Source organism: Salvelinus namaycush, chromosome 39 (assembly GCF_016432855.1).
Source record: "Salvelinus namaycush isolate Seneca chromosome 39, SaNama_1.0, whole genome shotgun sequence".
NCBI lineage: Eukaryota > Metazoa > Chordata > Actinopteri > Salmoniformes > Salmonidae > Salvelinus > Salvelinus namaycush.
The window spans coordinates 17,545,415-17,569,546 of NC_052345.1; the positions used below are offsets into that span (position 1 = coordinate 17,545,415).

The 24,132-nt window shown below is 43.4% G+C and overlaps 2 protein-coding genes and 4 non-coding genes across 7 annotated transcripts; 4 read left to right on the plus strand and 2 right to left on the minus strand.

Annotated features, from left to right (window-relative positions):
• Positions 1-2,724: 2,724 nt before the first annotated feature.
• LOC120032780 lies at positions 2,725-9,344 on the minus strand. Its single transcript, XM_038978961.1, has 5 exons — positions 9,258-9,344; positions 6,535-7,155; positions 6,028-6,114; positions 5,452-5,643; positions 2,725-4,799 (listed from the first exon to the last, which is right to left on the minus strand). Exons 1-5 carry the CDS (start codon positions 9,319-9,321, stop codon positions 4,612-4,614), a joined length of 1,152 nt encoding a protein of 383 aa, XP_038834889.1. The 5' UTR covers positions 9,322-9,344; the 3' UTR covers positions 2,725-4,611.
• A 1,768-nt stretch (positions 9,345-11,112) lies between these two features.
• Positions 11,113-11,185, minus strand: trnar-ccg. Its single transcript has one exon. It is a non-coding gene; the product is annotated as a tRNA-Arg (tRNA).
• Positions 11,186-11,515: 330 nt separating this feature from the next.
• LOC120032787 (importin subunit alpha-1-like) lies at positions 11,516-18,308 on the plus strand. 2 transcript variants are annotated; one of them, XM_038978967.1, is made up of 11 exons: positions 11,516-11,543; positions 11,852-11,968; positions 12,054-12,194; positions 12,674-12,762; positions 12,868-13,136; positions 13,785-13,879; positions 15,695-15,958; positions 16,243-16,476; positions 17,071-17,253; positions 17,648-17,797; positions 18,107-18,308. In XM_038978967.1, the coding sequence occupies exons 2-11, from the start codon at positions 11,903-11,905 to the stop codon at positions 18,194-18,196; spliced, it is 1,581 nt and encodes a 526-aa protein (XP_038834895.1). In that variant the 5' UTR covers positions 11,516-11,543; positions 11,852-11,902; the 3' UTR covers positions 18,197-18,308. The 2 variants fall into 2 exon arrangements, with proteins under 2 accessions (XP_038834895.1, XP_038834896.1); XM_038978968.1 differs by lacking the exon at positions 11,516-11,543 and having other exon boundaries at positions 11,556-11,968.
• LOC120033065 lies at positions 13,168-13,293 on the plus strand. The gene has a single exon (XR_005473904.1). It is a non-coding gene; the product is annotated as a small nucleolar RNA SNORA71 (small nucleolar RNA).
• On the plus strand, positions 16,022-16,156 carry LOC120033089. Its single transcript, XR_005473925.1, has one exon. It is a non-coding gene; the product is annotated as a small nucleolar RNA SNORA84 (small nucleolar RNA).
• Positions 17,408-17,542, plus strand: LOC120033090. The gene has a single exon (XR_005473926.1). It is a non-coding gene; the product is annotated as a small nucleolar RNA SNORA84 (small nucleolar RNA).
• Positions 18,309-24,132: the final 5,824 nt, after the last annotated feature.

The following is a 24,132-nucleotide window of genomic DNA, read 5'->3' on the forward strand; positions in this document are numbered from 1 at the left end:
TTGTCCAATGTGCTTTTATCTTTGTTTTTACGTGCTTATGTTGTTATTAATTTGTGTTTAAGGGCCAGGAGTTTTGTCCGGAATGTGTAATATAATGAATATTAAGTAGTTTGTACCTTTTTTCATTCCTTTCCACAGGGGAGTTGGATTAAGTTGCCTCAGACACTGATCTAGAGGCAGCTTCCCTGCATGTAATGTTTCAGGTATTTTGGTATTTAGTAGGATCCCCATTAGCCGCTGTGAAAACAGCAGCTACTCTTCCTGGGTTCCACAAAAGATAAGACATTCGGGGAGGATTAGCTGATCCTAGATCTGTGCCTAGAGGCAACTTCTACCCAGACAAGAGCAGGGGATGATGCCTCTGAGGGCAGCACTTATGCCCCCCACACACACACATTGTATTTCCCCTATACAAAGTCGCCTCTGTCATTAAAGAAAAACTCCACCCCAAAACATTTTTTTTGGGGGGGAGGGGGTATTTGTTTCATTCGTTCATTGTTGATATAGTCCTGTATGATGCATTTTTCATCATATGTTGCAAAATGCATCATATGGGCCAGATTTCTGTATTTTCAAAGTTACATAGCTTGAAAACTTGACTGCTGCCATGCAAAACATTTTGGGACTATATCAACAATGGATTAATGAAAGAAATACCAAAAGATAGTTTGGGTGTAGTTTTCCTTTAACCTTCCCCTCTCACCAAAGACACACACACCCCTCCCTCTCTCCCTTCTTCACACTCCCCCTCCACTCCAAACCCCTAACTGAATCCAGAGCTTTGCATGGACACCAAATGGACTACAGATGACCACAAGCCCCATCAATTCCTCTCTCTGTGGCTTGGGGGCTGGAACTCTCTCGCTCTCTGTCACACAGGAAGGAACTAGGATAAATTCCCACCTCGTCCTCCACCCCAACCCCTTATCCCTATTCCTCTCCATAAGGAATGTTGTCCCGCTGTGATGGCAGCCGAGATGCGAGCGAGCTCCCGTTTCCTGCCCGCCTGCATCTGTTCCCTCCAGCTATGTTCCCAGATGGACTTCAAAGCATGGGAACGGCTCGGTTCAAAAATCATTCCCTAGGCCAGACAGCCCCTATTACACCCCAATTTATGACCCTGTTTTTGGGCACTTAATCACCAGGGGTTATCATCAGGATTGAAACAGTATTTTTTTTACTATACACTCCAGTTCAAATCTGTGTGCACCATAACATAGGGATCCTATAATTCACTAGACAGGCTGATGTCATAGACCCTCATAATTCCAGAATGTGTTCATTATGGCAGCCATCTTGGTCAGGAATGAATCCAAAAGTGATTATACATGTCATTCTGTGGTGCCATTCAAGAATGTGTGTTTGCAAGGCTTCGGCTGAGTGTTAGCCCCCACCGATAGCACATGAATAGACCCACAGACCACACCGACACCCAATGAGTAAATAACAAATACATCTTTATTAGTTCCATGTAGTATGAGATGAGATATGTGCACACAGTGCAAACCTTTGGCTTTTCTCTCATTTTAAGTATGAGGATAGTCAAAGATGACAGGCCAGACCAAGGGTCTGTGGCCTGGATGTCTATCTTATCATCCATTCAAAGTTTTCCCTCAGGAATGGAGAGAGCCCGGGGTCTGTCTCTTTCTCACAGGGTCTCTCACTCTCTCTCCCAGGGTCTCTCTGTATGTACATAAAGTGCCTTCAGGAAATATTCACATCCCTGGACTTTTTCCACATTTTGTTGTGTTACAGCCTGAATTTAAAATGGATTATATTGAGATTTGTCACCGATTTACACACAGTACTCCATAATGTAAACGTGGAATTTTGTTTGTAGAACACTTTTTTAATTATCAAAAAATGAAAAGCTGAAATGTCTTGAGTCAATAAGTATTCAACCCCTTTGTTATGGCAAGCTTAAATAAGTTCAGGAGTAAAAATGTGCTTAACAAGTCACATAATAAGTTGCATGGACTCATTCAGTGTTCAATAATAGTGGTTAACATGATTTTTGAATGACTACCTCATCTCTGTACCTCACACATAAAATGATCTGTAAGGTCCCCCAGTCGAGTAGTTAATTTCAAGCACAGATTCAACCACAAAGACCAGGGAGGTTTTTCAGTGTCTCTCAAAGAAGGCCACCGATTGGTAGATGGATCAAATAATAATATCCCTTTGAGCATGGGGAAGTTATTCATTAGGTTTTGGATGGTGTATCAATACACCCAGTCACTACAGAGATTCAGGCGTCCTTCCTAAGTAAGTTGCAAGAGAGGAAGAACACTTCAAGGATTTCACCATGAGGCCATTGCTGATTTAAACTTTTTGTCCTGAATACAAAGCGTTATGTTTGGGTTAAATCCAACACATCACTGAGTACCAGTCTTCATATTTTCAAGCATGGTGGTGGCTGCATCATGTTATGGGTATGTTTGTCATTGGCAAGGACTCAGGAGTTTTTTTAATGATAAAAAGAAATGGAGTACAGCTAAGCACAGGCAAAATCCTAGAAGAAAAACTGGTTCAGTCTGCTTTCCAACAGACACTGGGAGACAAATTCACCTTTCAGCAGGACAATAACCTAAAACACAAGGCCAAATCTACACTGGAGTTGCTTATCAAGACGACATTGAATGTTCCTAAGTGACCTAGTTACAGTTTTGACTTAAATTGGCTTGAAAACTATGGCAAGACTTGAAAATGGCTTTCTAGCAATGATCAACAACCAACTTGACAGAGCTTGAAGAATAATGGCCAAATATTGTACAATCTAGGTGTGCAAAGCTCTTAGAGACTTACCTACAAAGACTCTGTAATATCTCCCAAAGGTGTTTCTAGCATGTATTGTCTATGGGGAGGTGAATACTTACCTAATAAAGATATTAGTATTTTATTTTTGATAAATTTGTAATAAATGTTCAACTTTTTCTTCCACCTTCACATTAGAGTATTTTGTGTATATAGTTGCCCAAAAATTACAATTAAATCCATTTTAATCCCACTTTGTAACACAAAGTGTGGTAAAAGTCAAGGGGTGTGAATACTTTCTGAAGGCGCTATAACCTTTTCCTTCTTTTTCACCTTCCCTCCATCTCTCCTCCCTCTCTCCTTCCCTTTACCACTCTCAAATGCCTCCTTTGAGCTTTTGCCCCATCGGATGTGTGTGCATGTTTGCGTTTGTGTGTGTGCATGAACAAATAAGGGCCAGAGGTGGCATTCGCTTTCACCCCACCATCTCCAAAGAGAACCGGCAAGGAGAGCCACACTTTTCTGACGCCATGTGTCCAGGTGCGCTGGGGATCAGATTCCCGCGATTAGATTTACAAAAACACTCACTAATACCACCAGGTTCCCTTATGAAGTCTGTTTTCTCCATTGGATATTTCAAACTGTACACATCTTTAATATTATAAAAATAGGTTTATTTTAGTCTCTTTTCAACTTTTCCCTCCTCTGGGGTTTGTTGTTGATGCTTTTCCAGTCTTTCATCCAACCCCCCCTCTTCTTTTTCACATACAGTAAAAGTGCATTTCCTGCAATCAAATGACAGGCACAAAACAGTATGAAAATGTGACAGCTTTTCTTACAGGCATAAATAGGAGTTTGCTGATATTGTGTATTTAGTCAGTAGGAAGTTCTTTAAAGTTTCCTACCAAGCTCCAAAGGGGAAATGTGATTGGATTCTTGCCATTGGAGAAGCACCAGGGTGCAACTAGATCTGAACAGATTGTCTTTCCCATGGATGATTAGGATAACTTGGAACAAGCCAATTGGAGATGTGCGGGTGTGTTCGCGTGAATAGTGGGGCTGGAGTTGGCAGTCTTCCTACCTCAGGGTAAATATGGGCTTCATTCACATGCTCAGACACCATCTTCAAGCGTTGACACGGTACAACCAAAACATTCTGATGAAAAGTTGTTTTACAACGGATTAGCCAATGAAAATGTCCTCTACCTGAATTATTCCATTGAACCAGAACTCTGGCTTCACTGGCAGAATTTTTCAATCGTAAATTAAACCAATTTGAGAGAGGCACTGATCTGACCGATTCAAGTACCAGACATGAATAAATTATCATTTTAAGTACCATGACATCTTAATAAATGACTAGAGTAGAGATATACTAGAGAGCTCGTCTTTTGTCTTTGTTAAGTGTGCCCTCTATCCAACTCTATGCTCATTCACAATAATAAGCGTTGTCCGTGTTTGGCCCGGGTATGCCGTCATAGTAAATAATAATTTGTTCTAACTGACTTACCTAGTTAAAAGGTTTTTAAAAATACATTTAGTAAATCTGATGGGGCAATACTTCAAGCAGAGGTTGAAAGACGAGAACCTTTGATATAGACTCCACTTGTGTCTTCTATCAAAGAGGACGCAAAGCTACAAGGTAAAGACTGTACAGACAGACAAGCAAAAACATTACCACTCAACCTGGATTATGACAAACAAGTGCAGGCGGTCCATGCCGGAAAAAACAACATATTGGCCTCGTCCACCTACGTCTCTGCTGAAATGCTGTAGGGGTTATAGGTCTCAGTCACTTCTTGTTGACGACTGCAATGTCTTTTCCGCCACTGCAGGGGGCGATAGTCTGTTTTGGTTTTACCTACACTTGGAGCGGGTGGCCTCCAGGGCTTTCTGGTGTCTCCTCTTGTTGAAGCGCTTGACGTAGTTGTTGCTACGCAGGAGGCCGTCCCCTGGCTTCAGTTTTCCCCCCAGCAGGGCCAGGAGGTCGTTGGGGAGGTGGCGCCTCCGGTGGTAGATCTGACCCATTACAATGTACCGGCTACCTATAGAATAGCATTGGGGGAAGAGAGGGTGTCAGTGAATTCAGTATTTGGTCTCTCTGCTCAACATGAGTTCAGTACCATTGACTATACTAGCATACCACATAGCATGGAGAAATGTATTGGGAATCCATTAGAAGTAATATGCTAGTGTTGATATCGGAACGTAGCCATGGTGACACCCTATTCCCTATATCCCTCAAATTCGAATCTGGACTGCAAAGACAGTGCCACTGCTTTTTTTCATTCCTCCCCTCTAATCAGGGACTGATTTAGACCTGGGACTCCAGGTGGGTGCAATTTATGATCAGGTAGAACAGAACCAGCAGTACATCAGATCTCCAGGATTGGACTTGAATACTCCTGCCCTATATGATGCACTACTGTTGTCCAGAGTGCACCATATAGGGCAGGGCTCTCCAACCCTGTTCCTGGAGAGCTACCATAAACCTGTAGGTTTTCACTCCAATCCTAATCTAGTGCACCTGATTCTAATAATTAGCTGGTTGATGAACTGAATCAGGTTAGTTACTGCTGGGGTTGGATTGAAAACCAACAGGAGGGTAGCTCTCCAGGAACAGGGTTGGAGAGCCCTGATTTAGGGGTTAGGGTGCTGTTTGGGATGCATTCATTGGTTCCTTAAGTTGACAGTTACCTAGTTTTATATCAGGACAAGGCTTGCTACATTTGTAGGTGTCCAGGACAAGGAGACGCACTTTGAGAAAGAAGCTGTCTGGAGTGACGTAGAGACGGCTCATCTTGTAGAAGCCATCGCTGCTCACCATCAGTGTGATGAGTCTAATCCCCTTACGCACCACGTCTATGTCGTGAACGACCCCATTGACGGCTGAAATGTCAAAGGTAAACGGTCAAATGAAAGGAAAGGTCATTGTAACTCTAAAGTGGATAGTAGCACAGAGCTCTCATAGGTACAGATCTAGGCTCAACAAAACTGACCCATGATCAGCGTTTTGGGGCAACTTCACCCTGCACCATGGTGAGAAGACTCTACATGACCAATGGGGATGTCTGTCACTCTAGTCTAAACTACATCATGATTGACAGGTTTCAAATAGACTACACCAGACATTGTGTCATACCCTTATTTTGTCCCCTTTACCCATCCCTTCACTTACAGTCTTAATGGAGAGATCCCAGGAAGATGGTGGCCAGGCCACCCATCTCACTTTCATACAATAGTCGAACCTCGTTCACACACACACACACTTACCAAATTCACTGTAGCAGTAGTGCTCTCTCTCCTCCTTCTCCTTCCTGCACTCACTCATGCAGACGGCCTCGTGAGTGAAGTCAGACTCTGCGAGAGAGGGAGACAAAGAAAGGGAGAGAGACGGAGATGAGAAGAAGGAGAGAGAGTGACCGACCGTGCCGTGCCTGCTTGTGTGGAGCCAGACTTCATTCCAGTGTCATTAGAAGGACCAGGGTTGTCATTACAGAACCCAGGCGTCGCATTCCGCAGGAGGGGGATCCACATTCCCCGTCCTCGCCCCTTAATTACTACATCATAAATGATCTCACTTAGGCATATTTTGCATTGATATCATAACCTCTCACTCCCCGAGACTTCACACAAAGGGACACATTCAATCCAGATGTAGGCAGCAATTTGTGGCTGGAGAGGTAATTAGCTAACTATCCCGAAATCGCAGCAGTCTCGCACTGTCACAACTCACTTTGTACCATAGATAGTGTGGGGGTGTAGTGTCATTTTCGGTACCTCGTTTCAGAATGTCGAAGTGGTAGAGCAGGCTGGAGGAGCGACGGTTGATGAGCACAGATGAGCGGCTGTTATTCCGGTTGGCGCCGCCGGACTGGTACAGACTGGACTTCCCCCCAGGGCGGTTCTCCTCCGGGTCCAGCTTTCTGGTTGAGGGGTCCCTGCGAGGGGAGGGGGCCGAGTGAGGGTGGCCCCTGGTTCTGGAGTTGGGGTGACTGTCCGGGTCACTCTGTGGGGGGTTGTTGAAGTTGGTGTGGGGGTCCCGGTGAGGGTCCACGTTTACTTTCTGTGTGCGGTTGGTGGCAGCGGTCAGTGGCATTTTGGGAAGCACTAGACTCGCCTCACCGCGGTTCTTCTCGCTGTTGTGCTCAATCAGGCGGTCATTTTTAGGGCCCTTCTTGCTCTTGTTGTGGAGGCCGGGGCGAGGGTCACTGTGCTTGGGCCAAACCCCCGAGGGAAGGGGGTGGAGGGCGTACTTGGAGTCCCCGGCTTTGATGCCCTTTTCCAGGAGCTCGTTGATGGGGAGAGAGGGGTCTTTGGCCCCTAGCCTTGTGCTCTGGTTCTGGCCAGGTAAAACACTCTGGCCCTTCTCAGGGGGGGTGCTGATCACGGAGAACAGCTCTGGATAAAGCAGGCAAGGACAATCCAGTTACACCCAGCAGTATATTATAACATCAATGGCCCCTATTTCATACCTCCATCATATAAGGTTATGAGTACAGTTGACTGCTTCTTAATATAAGCAATAGCTTGAGACTATCAATATTTTTTTAACTGTCAGAGCTGGGTAAAAAAATCATTCCAGTTCTCTGCCCCTTCCACTTGGAATTAACTACAAAAGGGCATGAAATGACAGGAGTTTGTCTCCTTGAATGTGTTTAAAGCTAGGGTAAAACCTTTGTTGGACAATGAAGTGGAGGGCTGTCAATGTTCTGATCCCAGGATGCACCACACCTCCCCAAAGTATCTTGCCTGCTTAATCTTTAAATGTATGCTTTTAAACTGTAATGCTCTGCGTTTTATTATGTTGTAAATGTGTCTGAAACTTTGTGTGGTGATATTTGGCCAGGTCGCTTGTAAAAGAGATATTTCAACTCAATAAGACTAACCTGGTTACTTAAAATAAATAAAGAGTGTGGGCACTGAACTAAAGCATGCAAAATGCACTGCACATATTCTATTAAATTGTGATTTTTTTGTTTTGTTTTATGTATTCACCATATAATCTACTGATATTACACAGTCATTTCTAAAGACATTTTCATCCAGACCTTATAAGTACACCTATATAGTTTTACTGTCAGCACACAAGCCAAACACTTAAAGTAAAACATTCACAGGTTAATCAATGTAGCCTCAATGATCAAAATCGACATTATGGGGTGGCAGGTAGCCTAGCTGTTAAACGCGTTGGTCCAGTAATTGAAGAACACTGATTCGAATCCTCGAGCCTACTATGTGAAAAATCTGTTTATGTGCCCTTGAGCGAGGCACTTAACCCTAATTTCTCCTGTAAATCACTCTGGATAAGAGCGTCTACTAAATTACGTAAATTTCTAGTGGCATACTTTGTAATTCGAACTAGATCTAACTTCCTGACAACGATAGTTGTAAAAGTAGTCAGATTATGAGAATGTCAATCGTTTTGTTTACTCCAGCTTTATGATATGCACATTTCAGATGATTATATTTCAGCAAAGTAGCCTATACAAAGATTTCATGAGATACGTCCGAGATGTAATTATAGGCTTATATTTGTGAAAGAGAAAATATGATAATCATATAATGTACTTTAATTCCATACATAAAGTCCTACCATCTAGGAACTCTATATCAGGCAGTGTCAAAGGAAGGCCAGAAGAAATGCCAATGACTTCAGCCACCCAAGCCATAGACTGTTCACTCTGTTACCGTCCGGCAAACGGTACCGGAGCATCAGCTCTCAGACCAACAGGCTGCGAGACAGCTTCTGCCCCAAAGCCATAAGACTGCTAAATAGTCAATTATTGGTTCACAAACTCTCTGCACTGACTCAACCTTGCACTGACTGACCCTACGCACACTCGCTAGATGTTATATACACGCACCATATACCCACACAAAACCCTAACATACACTACATACGCACGCACACCAACAAACACACTTTTACACTCATAATTTGCTGCTGCTAATCTTTATTTTACTCTTATTATTATCTATCCGGATGCCTAGTCACTTTACCTTGACTTCATGTGCGTACTGTATCTACCTGAAATACCTCGTACCTCTCTCTGCACATTGAACTGGTAGGCTACTGGTACTCACTGTATATAGCTTCATTCTTGTGCATTTTATTTTAAATCCTCTTGTGTTAGTTACTATTTTTTATTCTTATTTTTAAACTCTGCATCATTGGGAAAGTTTCGTAAGCAAGGATTTAGTCATGTCTATTACATCAGTTGTATTCGGCGCAAGTGATAAATAAAATGTCGATTTGATTAAGCCAATACATCTATTTCTTTATTGCACCTCTGATCTGAGAAAATGTTTCGACTGCTTTATAAATCACCATGTCATCACATTTACAATAGATACAAAAAAAAAGTGTAAGTGTATTGGTTTTAAAAGCAATTGCTATTTCCTAATGGATCTTCTGATCTACAATAACACTGTCACCATTCTTCTCCTTAAAATGTAATTAGACACAGTTGGAAAGCAGGAAGAATTGTTACCCGACTTACCATTGTCCTCCGCTTCAGAAAAAGTAAACGCAAGTACCAGCAGGAGTAGAATAATCACTGTCATCCTGAAAAGTACTATTGGATCAATTTCGAAGTCTGCTGGAGTGTCTCTGAATTCCTGAGGTTTATATGCCTGGAATGGAAGGCGTGTCACTCCGACGCAGAGGTAAACAAAGTGACATCAGAGACACTTCATTCATGAAGCCATAGAGGTCCTATTAAATTCCTAATTGTATGCATGAAACGCCCTTCGGTCTTTAGTAGGCTACTGTGTGGGGCCTTTAAAAAAAACGTGGCCCAGACTTGAGCCTTTAATTCCACTAATTACTGATGGTAATGATTATTAGTGATTACGGATTGTGATAGGCTGTCGCATTTGAACAGTCATTTTTAAAAAGTAACATGGTTTTAAAGTTCACAGTTAGCCATTGTTATGTAAATTGCATCTGAAAAGTACCAGTGGCCTGGCTTTGATCCTCAATACAGATTATCCATTATTACAAGATACTCTAGTGCCCGCTCTAACAGGGAAAATAAATGTCTTCAAAAATGGGAGGCAGTCGGGAGGAGGCAAGATCAGGTGGGACAGATTCTTGTGTGAACGTTTCCACTAGTTACTTCAGGCACAAAGTCAGAACATGTTTATAATAAATATTAACTAAAACAAAAATGCTGTTTTTGGTCTTAATTTAAGGTTAAGATTAGTCATAAGGTTAGCAGTGTGGTAATGGTTAGGTTTAAAATAACATTTTAAAAAGAGACATTTTAGAAATAGTCGTTTTTACGACTTTGTGGCTGTAGTAACTAGTGACGACCAGGCACAACTCCGATATAAAGTGTTTTTTCTCAAAGTTGCCAGGATGTCACGTGTCCTACTTATATCAGTACACTCGTAACAACGTAATCATTACGAAACGTAAATTCGATCAAATAATCCACACGTAGCAAATAAGGCATTACATTTTTTGTTAACTTAATTCGACACGCTCATTGACCTCCATACAAAAAATTTAAAATGCCACCTGCTGGAGAAGACAGATTTTGGACCCAATTAATTCAATTCAATTCAAAAGGCTTTATTGGCATGGGAAACATACGTTAACATTGGCAAAGCATTGCCTTTGGCTTCGCCTCTTCCTCTCTGCCGGAAATGAGAGCAGGTCCGCTAGATCCATCGCTCAGTCAGACACAGGTGCCGATGTTGTGCCGAAAATCTCCCCCTCTGCCAGAACCCCCCCCTCGCTTGAACGCGCACACACTCAATTCTTCATTGCTGCGACTTCCTTGCTAGTTGAGATTTCTGCTCTTCACTCCGTTGTCATTTTAGCCTACATTTCACTGATCTTAGTAGCAGAAAGCAAAAAAAATGTTGTCCTTTAAGGCAGCTGTCAATGATCACGATTTCGGCACAACACCGTACTGCATAGATGGAAACAGAAACGTCTGTGCCTGTTGGGTGAAACACCGGGATAAATACTGTATAGAAATGCGTCAACTAATTGTTTCTGATTTATTCTGTTTGCCACTGTGAATGTGTAGCCTATACCGGTGAAGGTCATACGCATAGAACCACTGCCCCCTTTTGGACACAATGTCACAAACTTTGAGGCGACGCATGGATGCTTGCCGTATTGCAGATTTCAAACATTAGTATTAAAGTCGTGATTAAACCTTATTGCTACGTATGTGATTGATTTGTATGGTACATTTTCGTCGGTCAAGGCCCCATAGTTTAATGCAATAACATTTGTAAGAGACAGGTTGGGGTCGGAGTGCATTCCCCGGTTTTATAATCCATTTAGCTATTAACAATCATTTGCTTTTGTGTCATTTCACGTAAAACGGAAGCTAAATGCGACCCAGATGGGACTCGAACCCACAATCCCCAGCTCCGGAGGCTGATGCCTTATCCATTAGGCCACTGGGTCATCACGTTCCCAGTTATCGCAGGCACAGTTTATAAAATTAAAACATGACGAAAAAGGCGTGTAACGTTCCTTGGAATTGTGTATATTCGGTTTCATGATCAACATATTTACTGCCAGTTTTAGCTAAACTACTGTGCTCTGCGACATGTCGCAGGCAAATATAGTCAAATTTAGTGAAAAGCTGTAGTGTCGTCTCGCGATAACAGCGCATCACCACTAGCGACTTCTTTCCGACTTTTTCAAAAAGGGGCCAATGAAGAGGTGCTTTGACTCGAATGGGCCAATCACAGATCGAGAGAGCCGGAAATTTAAAGGTGGTCTCACGTTTGACGTCATTGTCAGTAAGAACAAGAACAAGGTGAGGCTGGTGTTCATGCGTTTGTTAGTTGTTGTTTATGTTAATGGTTATAATATAGCAGTTACTGGGTGCATTCGATATAAATGATATGCGTTGATATATTGTTAAATTATTACTGGTTTTCTGGTGTACTGGTTATGATTAAATGGTCAGTTTGCGCGTTTTCAACCGGCCACATGGTGATCTACGTTAGATTATAGTTTGCCGGGCAGCAGGAAAGCGACACTGTCTTCCTAGCTAGGAAAACGTTGGGTATTTTATTTAAAACACGCACATAGCTAACATTTAACTTTTCCCCATCACGTTAGTAATCAATACTACAGTGAAGTCCTCGCCTTGTTCAATAAGCAACGAAAACAATGTCGACAACTGCGAACGACGCCGATCGTATCACCCAATTCAAAAACAAGGGAAAAGATACCAACGTAAGTTGATATCGCCTTTGCTGCCTAATCTTGATTGATTAACACCTAGTTTACAGCATTGGAACTTCACATTGTTTATGTGCAGGAATTGAGGCGCAGAAGAGTCGAGGTCAACGTTGAACTTAGAAAGGCGAAGAAAGATGACCAGCTTCTCAAAAGAAGGAACGTCAGTATCTGCCCAGATGAGCCTACGTCTCCACTCCAAGAGAAGGACCAAAATGCACAGGTATTATTTTGTATCCATACTGTAACTACCCTTATTTGAAACTCACAGGCAACGGCAAGTTTTGGATTATGACGGTGTACAGGCCATCAACAAAGGGTGAGCAAGCCAAAAATGGACCTCTTCCCAATAGATTGATTTGGCTGTCCTGTACTCTATCAGAGGCCTGTTACCTAGCGCTTATATTCGTCACTTTGTTCCATTGACATGCATGTGTAACCGATGTGTAATGGCTAGCTAGTTAGCGGGGTGCGCGCTAATAGCGTTTCAATCGGTGACGTCACTCGCTCTCAGACTTTGAAGTAAAGGCCGCGGATTTTGTGGCGCGATGGGTAACGATGCTTCGAGGGTGACTTGTCTGTGTGCAGAGGGTCCCTGGTTCGAGCCCAGGTAGGGGCGATGAGAGGCGGAAGCTATATACTGTTACACATGCAGACGCTCCACAGATGGCATTAATCTGTAATCCTGTCATGTTTCCATAGCCTGCACAGCACTGGACGGTTGAGGAGATTGTGGCTGGCGTAAATAGCCAAAGCCTAGATCATCAGGTGCAGGCTACCCAGGCAGCCAGGTAAATCAGTAAGCGTTTAATTGGAAACTGGTTTTGAGTAATCACTGTTTCTGTTCTGTTGCCTTGTCTGCCCCTAACCATTACTTTTGACATGGCCGTTCACAGGAAGCTGCTGTCCAGAGAGAGGCACCCTCCCATTGATCGCATCATCGGCGCCGGGCTCATCTCAAACTTTGTCAGCTTTCTGGGCCTTGCCGAGTGTCCTCCCATACAGTTCGAGGCGGCCTGGGCCCTGACCAACATCGCCTCTGGCAGCTCGGACCAAACCACCGCAGTGGTGGCCGGAGGAGCCATCCCCGCCTTCATCAGCCTGGTGATGTCCCCACACCCCCACATCAGCGAGCAGGCTGTCTGGGCCCTGGGAAACATCGCTGGTATGAGACGGCACACTTTATTTATTATTTTGCCTGTATCGAAAGTGACTATGGCATGACTGTTGCCATTGTCATTGATAGTACAGGAACAGTGATCTGAAGGCTTTTCCCGTGTTTGTTGGAATAACTTCCTGTCAAACCCTGTGTCTTTCAAACATCTTTGTCTGCAAAACTTGAGTGTGAAACTTCATGTTAATGTTGAACTAGAAATTCTGGTAAAAATTATTGCTACCAGGCAGGTAACAATATCAATTCATCAGCATTTCTCTTGAAAATACTACTACTTGAATGTGTGTTAGTGTAACGGATGTGAAATGGCTAGCTAGTTAGCGGGTACGCGCTAGTAGCGTTTCAATCAGTTACGTCACTTGCTCTGAAACCTAGATGTAGTGTTGCCCCTTGCTCTGCAAGGGCCGCGGCTTTTGTGGAGCGATGGGTAACGATGCTTCGTGGGTGTCAGTTGTTGATGTGTGCAGAGGGTCCCTGGTTCGCGCCCGTGTCGGGGCGAGGGGACGACGTAAAGTTATACTGTTACATTAGCTCAATATACCTTTTGCAACAAGCCTTCTTACGCTGTGGTTGTATGCCAGGTCAACTGTCTTCTGTGACCACATTTTTGACTTGGCCTGATTCCTCCCTTTTCCTCAGGTGACGGCTCCATCTACAGGGACTTGGTCATCAAGCACGGCGCAATTGAGCCCCTCCTGACTCTGCTGGCTGCTCCTGACCTGTCTGTGTTCTCTGTAAGCTGTTTACGTATGAGGAAAAGCTCTGGTTTGTTGTGGAATTTGTTAGCAAGTGCTGCAGGAAATTCCACTCGGTCATCAGCTACAGTTGAAGTCGGAAGTTTACTTACACTTAGGTTGGAGTCATTAAAACTGTTTTTTCAACCACTCCACACATTGCTTGATAACAAACTATAGTTTTGGCAAGTCACTTGGGACATCTACTTTGTGCATGACACAAGTAATTTTTCTAACAATTGTTTACAGACAGATTATTTCACTTATAATTCACTGTATCACAATTCCAGTGGGTCAGGAGTTTACATACACTAAGTTGACTGCCTTTCTAAAGAGCTTGGCAAATTCCTGAAAATTATGTAATGTCATTAGAAGCTTCTGATGGGCTAATTGACATCATTTCAGTCAATTGGGGGTGTACCTGTGGATGTATTTCGAGGCCTACCTTCTAACCCAGTGCCTCTTTGTTTGACATCATGGGACATTTTTTTTAAATCGCCCAAAAATTGTAGACTTCTACAAGTCTGGTTCATCCTTGGGAGCAATTTCCAACTCCCTGAAGGTACCACGTTCATCTGTACAAACACTAGTACGCAAGTATAAACACCACGGGAACACGCAGCCGCCATACCGCTCAGGAAGGAGACGCGCTCTGTCTCCTAGAGATGAACAAAAAGTGCAAATCAATCCCAGAACAACAGCAAAGGACCATGTGAAGATGCTGGAAGAAACGGGTACAAAAGTATCTATATCCACAGTAAATGCGTCCTATATCGACATGAGCTGAAAGGCTGCTCAGCAAGGACGAAGCCGCGGCTCCAAAACCGCCATAAAAAAGCCAGACTACGGTTTGCAACTGCACATGGGGACAAAGATTGTAATTTTTCGAGAAATGTCCTCTGGTCTGATGAAACAAAAATGGAACTGTTTGGCAATAATGACCATTTATGTTTGGAGAAAAAAGGGGAGGCTTGCAAGCCAAAGAACACCATCCCAACTGTGAAGCACAGGGGTGGCAGCATCATGTTGTGGGGGTGCTTTGCTGCAAGAGGGACTGGTGCACTTCACAAAATAGATGGCATCATGAAGCAGGAAAATTATGTGGATATATTGAAGCAACATCTCAAGACATCAGTCAGGAGATTAAAGCTTGGTCGCAAATGGGTCTTCCAAATGGACAATGACCCCAAGCATACTTCCAAAGTTGTGGCAAAATGGCTTAAGGACAACAAGGTCATGGTATTGGAGTGGCCATCACAAAGCCCTGACCTCAATCCTATAGAAAATTTGTGGGCAGAACTGGAAAAAGTGAGCAAGGCCTACAAACCTGACTCAGTTACTCCAGCTCTGTCAGGAGGAATGGGCCAAAATTCACCCAACTTGTTGTGGAACGCTACCAAAAACGTTTGACCCAAGTTAAACAATTTAAAGGCAGTGCTACCAAATACTAATTTAGTGTATGTAAACTTCTGACCCACTGGGAATGTGATGAAAGATATAAAAGCTGAAATCATTCTCTACTATTATTCTAACATTTCACTTTCTTAAAATAAAGTGGGGATCCTAACTGACCTAAGACAGGGAATTTTTACTCGGATTACATGTCAGGAATTGTGAAAAACGGAGTTTAAATCTATTTGGCTGAGGTGTAAAACTTCTGACTTCAACTGTATTTATGATGTTGTGCTATATACAGTTGACTGCTTTAGCTTTCATCTTGGCTCATTACCTCAATTTGATGCATCCATAAATCTAAATCTAGCTTATAACGGTGCGGCGTATTGATCTCTAAAGACATCTCCCTGCTCCCTCTAGTCTGGTTACCTGAGGAACGTGACATGGACCCTGTCCAACCTGTGTCGGAACAAGAACCCTGCGCCGCCATTGGCGGCCGTGCAGCTACTGCTACCCATGCTGGTGCGCCTGCTCCATCACGACGACAAGGAGGTGCTGGCCGACACCTGCTGGGCCGTGTCCTACCTGACAGACGGCCCTAACGAGCGCATCGAGGTGGTAGTGCAGTCCGGCCTGGTGCCCCGCCTCGTCCAGCTGCTCGGCTCCGGGGAGCTCACCATCGTGGTACGTCCCTTTGTCGCGGTTGCGAGGCTTTTTTTTTTGTTTGTTGTCCCTGTACAGTGGTCTGCCTTGTGGTTCCTAGAGACAGCTGCACCGTGCTGATCTGTGGGTTTTGATTGACTGGCAAATATTAATCTCTGCGATTTATGCATGGGAGCTACCACTCCAAGTAGCTTCTATAGCCCGGTTGTTGAGACATTCAAGTTACTGAGGAAAGCCTGTTGTCACAGATATCAGTCAATTGTGTAACTTGAATCCGAATCCTAATTCCCTCTCTGCGGTCCTAGATTCCCTCCCTGCGGTCGCTGGGTAACATAGTGACTGGCACAGATGAGCAGACACAGTGTGTGTTGAACTCCGGCGCTCTGACAATGTTCCCCGCGCTTCTCCGCCACCACAAGTCCAACATCCAGAAGGAGGCGGCCTGGACCCTGTCCAACGTCACGGCTGGCAAGGACACCCAGATCCAGGAAGTCGTCAATGCCGGCCTCGTGCCACTGCTGGTGGACGTCCTCAAGAAGGTATGACAAGGGTTTGTGGGTTGTTCATTAGGGGGCGAGCCATTCAGGGGCTAGTATGCATCAAGGGCTGATCAACTAGGTTAATTTGTCCTTTTAGGCCCTGATCCTAGACGTTTGCTACATGCAGCCCCAGATTTGACCTCCCCGTTTGACTGTTCTTCAGTTTCATGCCTACTGAACTTACGCCTGGTTTATCTGTTGTGCTGCTCCACAAACATCAGCACTCCTTGTCTGAGGGTGCCGACAGCAGAAATGAAAGCTGTGAATGAGTCTATACATGAAGGGAGCCCTGCCCATAGAGTGATAGAGGCCTCTAGTGGCCAAAATGCTGTGTTAGCATGGGCAGCGCTGTTGAGGGCTTCCACAGTTTGAATGTACTTGACTGGGTGGGATTTCATTGGCTGATTCCTCCTGGTTACCCTGTTGGTGTCATGTCCAACTGGGTCATCGGGAATGATCACCCAATCGTGAAGGAAATTTACTATGGTGGATATTGCCTCGACGACCATGCTGTCATAGACACTATAATGGCACAAATACAAAGATGAGTCCTCTAGCTATCTCTTTGACCCTGCCTCATGTCTCTTCAACCAGGGAGACTACAAGACCCAGAAGGAGGTGGTGTGGGCTATCACCAACTACACCAGCGGGGGAACGGTGGAGCAGGTGATACACTTGGTACAGGCCAACGTGCTGGAGCCCCTCCTCAACCTGCTCTCTGCCAAGGACAGCAAGACCATCCTGGTCATTCTGGATGCCATAACCAACATCTTCCTGGTAAGTCAGTTTCTGGTATGTAAGAAGGACCAATGGGTAGTGCTTTTAAGTCTCATGACACAATCAGTGTGAAGGTCAAGAGGTCCCTATTACAACCCATAATTCTATCAGTAACACATTATGGCTAATGAGCACCCTAGAACACTGACAGTTTGCCTAGTGGTTCCTAGAGACAGCTGCACCGTGCTGATCTGTGGGTTTTGATTGACTGGCAAATATTAATCTCTGCGATTTATGCATGGGAGCTACCACTCCAAGTATCTCCCATAGCCCGGTTGTTGAGACATTCATGTTTTAGCATTGATCTGCTATTTTCAAATTTGACTTTATTGGTTTAAAATTAGAAATGGATTTGTGTGTGTAAAAGCCCATACTAAACGACTCATGCTCTCAGGCAGGAGAGAAGATCGGCGAGGTGGAGAAGCTGTGCTTGATGATCGAGGAGTGTGGCGGCCTGGACAGGATCGAGGCTCTGCAGTCCCACGAGAACGAGATGGTCTACAAAGCATCTCTCAACCTCATTGAGAAGTACTTCTCTGGCGAGGTGAGACCTTTACCAAGCAATGACTAAGTCCAAATACACGTATGTCCTCTAGCTTGTCTCGTCTCCTTCAGGTCCATTCATGGGTGATGCGGCTGATTGTTATCAAAAGGAGACATTGAACATGAGCTGGGTTTTATCTTTTCACGTCTGACCCTGTTCATCTTATTGCGACTAAACGGCTACGTGTGTTATTGGTATGGTGCAGCAGATTGGTAGAGAACAGCTTTGTGAAACGCGGCCGTGGTAAATGAGTGGGTGAAGCTGCAATTCAAACTATTGTTCTGGTGACACCCTCTGTCTTGCTTTCAGGGTGAGGAGGATGAGTCTGTTGCTCCAGAAACCACGACTGACGGCTACGCCTTCCAGATCCCTGAGAACCAAAGCACTTTCAACTTTTAAATGTCCTTGTTTCCTGTGTCTTTTTTCTGTGTACTGTAGTCCCTCCTAACTTCACGAGTGTACAGACATTTCTTTGTTCTATTACAACCTGTAAATAAACTTTATTACAATATGTGCTGTCAAATTGGTGGGTTTTTGGTAAGCTTGATGCTTCCAGCACAGAAATTGGGGTTCCTGTAGTCTACACTACATAACATGCACATATTGTACGTGGCAGTGCCCAGCATTCAGTTGTGTATTCCCAGGCTAAATGGTCTAGCACAAACAGCTGTTGGGGGGGGGGGGGGTTTGAACACCAGGCAGAGCCATGATTGGCTGATACAGTATGAGGAGTTAAGTCGGATTAAGTTGCGACTTTAACCTCCTGTCATTGAGTACATGCTACTATTATTGATACCCTTGGGAGGACCCACAGCCTGTTCCCCACTGGGGAAGGGGGGTACATCCCTATTGGTAAAGGCTTGCTCAAATGAAATATCAATGCAATTTACATCTAAACATACTGTATTATGAAATGCTCACCATTCAAATACAATGAAGGTCAGTTTTATTTTTATAATGAAAGTTTGCCTCCAGCTGTGGTGCGCTCCTATCCACCCATCTATTTAGTGTCTGATCCCAGACGACCTGTGGAAGATGACAAATGACAAGCAATCTCCGACCATATCAGTCAACCGTTGAACACCAGCGCAAGTTTCACTCATTTGTTAGTTACTCTCACCTTTCACACCTGCCAGGCCTCTAGACTCACTGCTGTTAAAATAGACTCTTTACTGACCTCTTCCATGTGTGTTGAAGCCTGTTGGGTTAGGTGGGTGACCACAATATCCTGACCATCTTGGCCTTATGAAGGGTGGTGATGTTGGTGGAGGATAGGTCTGTAATAAACCACACAGTCAAAAACATATCAATGATATGACACTGTTTCAAGAGTAACTTGAGGATATGCTTGTGTGAAGGTACAGTGCAGTCAGAAACATGACCATCCTGTGTTTGATATATATTTCCACACTATTTTGGAATAATACTGTGAAATTGTGAAAACGATGATGCCATTTTAATTTAAGAGCTGTTTGAAAAGACTGTCAGCGAGTTTTGGGCTGCCGGTAAATTGCTTAATAGACCAATAAAGAGTTCCAAACCTCTGCTAATAACAGTTTTTCCCTCCCCACTCATACCACTCCCAGCAAATTCTTTCTAGAGAACTTGCTCTTTCCTAAGAAAGATTTTGTTTATTTTTGCCCATTTTAATTGAAAACAACCACAGTAAGGTTACCCAGAAATGGATTTGATATTGAGATTAAAAATGGCTGCATTGGTACTTTCAGTAAATTGCTCATTCTTAGTAAGATGTGCTCCATTGGAAATCCATGTATACTGTATATTGTATACCAATGTAAGGTGTACATGTTCAGTATGTACTCAATCCAAAACTCCCCGGCACGCTCCAGCAGCGAAACAACTTCCCCTTCCCATGCCTCAGCGGCCTTGGTCACATCTGTCCATAGACTTTGTAACGGATCTCCCTTTTCTGATGGTTTTACCACTATTCTGGTTGTTGACAGATTCTCTAAATCCTGCTGTTTAATCCCTCTCTGGTCTACCTCCCGCTCTCCAGGTCGCTGAGGCACTGTTCCAGCAGGTCTTCCGGCACTATGGCCTTCCGGAGGACATAATTTCTTACCACAGCCACCAATTCAAGTCCCATGTTTGGAAAGCCTTCATAGAGAAGCTGGGGGTCATGGTCCGCCTCACTTTTGGGTACCGGCCTCAGTCTAACGGGCAGGTGGAGAGGATGAACCAGGAGCTGGGGAGATTCCTGAGGGAGTCACTGCCAGGACATGCAGGGGGAGTGGGCCCGATTCCTTCCTTTGGCAGAATACGTCCAGAATTCATTACGACACTCCTCTACTGGGCTGAATCGTTTCCAGTATGTTCTGGGTTATCAGCCAGCCCTGTCTCCGTGGACTCCGCGCCAGACCGAAGCTCCTGCGGTGGATAAGTGGTTCAGGCGTGCAGAAGAGTTATGGAACGATGCCCACGTGAGACTCCAGCCCGCCATCAGAAGGAGCAAGCGGATTGCCACTGCTCTCCACCAGGAACCTCCTGTTCCGCTTGCCCTGTAAGAAGCTGAGTCCCCAGTTTGTGAGGCCGTTTACGGTCCTGCGGAGGGTCAACGAGGTAACTTACAGATTACAACTCCTCACTAATTACCTGATTTCACCATCTTTTCATGTTTCCCTTCTCAGGCCGGTGGTTCCTGGTCCCCTGGCTGATGCCGTCCCCCACGACACCCCTCCGCCTCCCCTGGACATCGATGGGAGTCGCGTCTATACCGTCAGATCCCTCCCTTACTCCCGACACCGTGGGGGTCGGCTCCAGTACCTGGTGGACTGGGAGGGGTACGGTCCAGAGGAGCAGTGTTGGGTTCCGGTGGACGACATTCTAGATCCCAACAACATCTGAGATTTCCACCTTCGCCGTCCGGCCCGCTCCTCGCCCTTGGGGTCGTCGTCCTGCGGCTGGAGCAGTACGTCGGGGGCTGGGCGATATGGCCCAAATATTATATCACGCTATTTAAAAAAAAAAAAAAGGGCGGTATGATGGTATTTGACTGTATTTTTGGTTTTTGAATAATAAAAGTTCTACATTTGCTAAAGAGTGATCCTAGGGTGGCAACACATACATTCTAAGTCTTTCTCCATTCTGATTGTTTTATACTGTTCAATTAAACTTCAACCAAAACTAATTTCAGCACTTTTATCATTACTGCATTTCCTGCACTCAATTGCAGTGGTGGAAAAAGTACCCAACTGTCATACTTGAGTAAAAGTAAAGATACATTAATAGAAAATGACTCAAGTAAAAGTGAAAGTCATGCAGTAAAATACTACTTGAGTAAAAGTCTAAAAGTATTTGGTTTTAAATATACTTAAGAATCCAAAGTAAATGTAATTGATAAAATGTACTTAAGTGTAAAAGTATAAAAATGTCAAAATCCTTATATAAGCAAACCAGATGGCACCATTTTCTTGTTTTTTTTTAATTTACGGATAGCCAGGGGCACACCAACACTCTGACATAATTTACAAACAAAGCATTTGTGTTTAGTGAGTGTCAGATCAGAGGCAGTAGATGACCAGGGATGTTCTCTTGACAAGTGCATGAATTGGACCATTTTCCTGTCCTGCTAAGCATTCAAAATGTAATGAGTACTTTTAGGTGTCAGGGAAAACGTATGGGGTAAAAAGTACAGTATTGTCTTTAGGAATGTAGTAAAAGTTGTCAAAAATATAAATAGTAAAGTACAGATACAAATTAACGACTTAAGTAGTACTTGAAAGTATTTTTACTTAAGTACTTTACACCACCGCTCAATTTAGATAATTTCCAAACTGCCACGTAGGGCTGCACGGATTTATTTTTAACCAAATGTTGCAATTGCGATTTGACTTGCGAGTTAGAGCAAAACTGTTGGAATCATGGAAATATAATGACTAATCTAATTCAATAGTTAGAATATAACAGTGGGCACTTTTAATGGTGTTGTTTGAGATGACAACGAATTAAAATGTTGTGACAGTGTAGGAAAGTAAGTGTTGATACGTGTTTCCTAGGGGACCCTATAAGCTTTGGCTACATTGCATGTTTTTAGTTACTTCATGTTGTTAACATGTTCTTACTTTGCATATTCCTCTTTGATTTAGAAGATACTGTTGCACAAACAACATGCTGATTTAGGTCTACACCATCACTGGTATTTTCAGGCTGTATTAGCTAGCTACGTTTGCTCTTACTCAGTACCTTTATTAGCTAGCTAGCTATTAGCCGGTAACAATTAGCGTCTCACTAGATTTAGGGCAACTTGCTAAGAAAATACAAACTAGCTGTTTGCTGATGTAAGAAACACAAACCAATAGTGACATAGAACGCTAGTGGATTTATATTAAGAAGCAAAGTGAAAACAGCATTGTTGTCATCAACACTATTGCATTTGCTACATTGACCATGCAGACCGAACGCAAGTGTCTCGTGGTTGAAGAACATCAAATGTGCTCCTTGAGTGACAGGGGGCGTGGCGAGAGATGACTCAAGTAGCGAAGTAAACTAAAAATGGACATTACATATGGCGTATCACAATTAACAAACCAAACATTCAAATACCGGTATAGAAGGTAAAGTAAAAACCCAAACCAGTCCCTGCATCAATACCGGTATATCAAAAGCTACCAGTTGAGGACTTGTGAGGCGTCTGTCCTCTTGCTCAGTTGTGCCCGGGTCCTCCCACTCCTTTCTATTCTGGTTAGAGCCAGTTTGCGCTGTTCTGTGAAGGGAGTAGTACACAGCGTTGTATGAGATCTTCAGTTTCTTGGCAATTTCTCGTATGGAATAGCCTTCATTTCTCAGAACAAGAATAGACTGACGAGTTTCAGAAGAAAGTTCTTTGTTTTGAGCCTGTAATCGAACCCACAAATGCTGATGCTCCAGATACTCAACTAGTCTAAAGAAGGCCAGTTTTATTGCTTCTTTAATCAGAACAACAGTTTTCAGCTCTGCTAACATATTTGCAAAAGGGTTTTCTAATGATCAATTAGCCTTTTAAATGATAAACTTGGATTAGCTAACACAACGTGCCATTGGAACACAGGAATGATGGTTGCTGATAATGGACCTCTGTACGCCTATGTAGATATTCCATAAAAAATCTGCCGTTTCCAGCTACAATAGTCATTTACAACATTAACAATGTCTACACTGTATTTCTGATCAATTTGATGCTATTTTAATGGACAAAAAATGTGCTTGTCTTTCAAAAACAAGGACATTTCCAAGTGACCCCAAACTTTTGAACGGTAGTGTACAATCATGTACAAACTGTCCAAAATGTCCCCACTGTGTCTCTTACAGCCTGTTTGAGTTCAGTGTGTACTGGCGGCTATTAATTGTTCCACAGGAAGGTTCTCTCTAATCACAAACAACAGATGACGTAAACACGAGAGCAGTGCTCACTCTTCAAGCACTCCTTGAAGAGTGAGCAGCCTCTAATTTAAAATTAGTCCCAATGCTCAATCCCTCTGTTTTACTCCTTCAAATTACAAAAATATTGCATTATTGGATTGCTATCTGAAAGCCAATTATCATTCACTTTGTTACTTTCACTAGTCTCCATCAACTAAAACCCTTCTACTCTTTCCAGTAGAAGAAATCGGATCACTCGGATCACTCTCAAACAATGTTGTGCTTTTCCCCCTATTGCAAGGGTTAAAACAAAACAAACATCATAACTTTCTCCATATTGGAAGGCATTGTTTTCATTTTAGTATACCTTCAAGAACTGACTAAATTTTTTTGTTACCAATCTCTGTTGGATAATACTTTTCTGCTTCAATATTTATTAAATGTTGGTTATTTTAAGATTCATATGTAATGCTTTTATTTTAAGATTCATATGTCGCTCTCTGTCCATAATAAGTCTGGCACCTGAGAATTGGTTAAGAACGTCATCATTTGGGATAGCAACGAAAACTCCATCGGGAGTACAATAAATTGTAGCCTTTTAAGTTTAGTTAACAGAAAATCATGTTCAACATTCATTGATTCTATTTAACAGGGTATGGGCTTATTTCAAAATGCATTACCAGGGTGGAGGAAATCTTCTAAGCGTTCATTAGTTCTATTGGTTAGGGGAAAGTCAAGTCCCGTACAATGCTTTAACCTTATCCATAAAAGGACCACTCTGAACATTCCTCAGAATACTTTTTTCACCACTTACGTACGTCTACATGTGGGTGTGCTAGTTGTATATTATTAGTATTTTTCTATTCTTACTTCATCAGTTCATCATAATAACCCTTATACATTTGTGTTACATCACAAATTCCTCATCTAGACTAGTGTTCTATTCATACAGGGGTTTAGATATTTACACTAGCTCT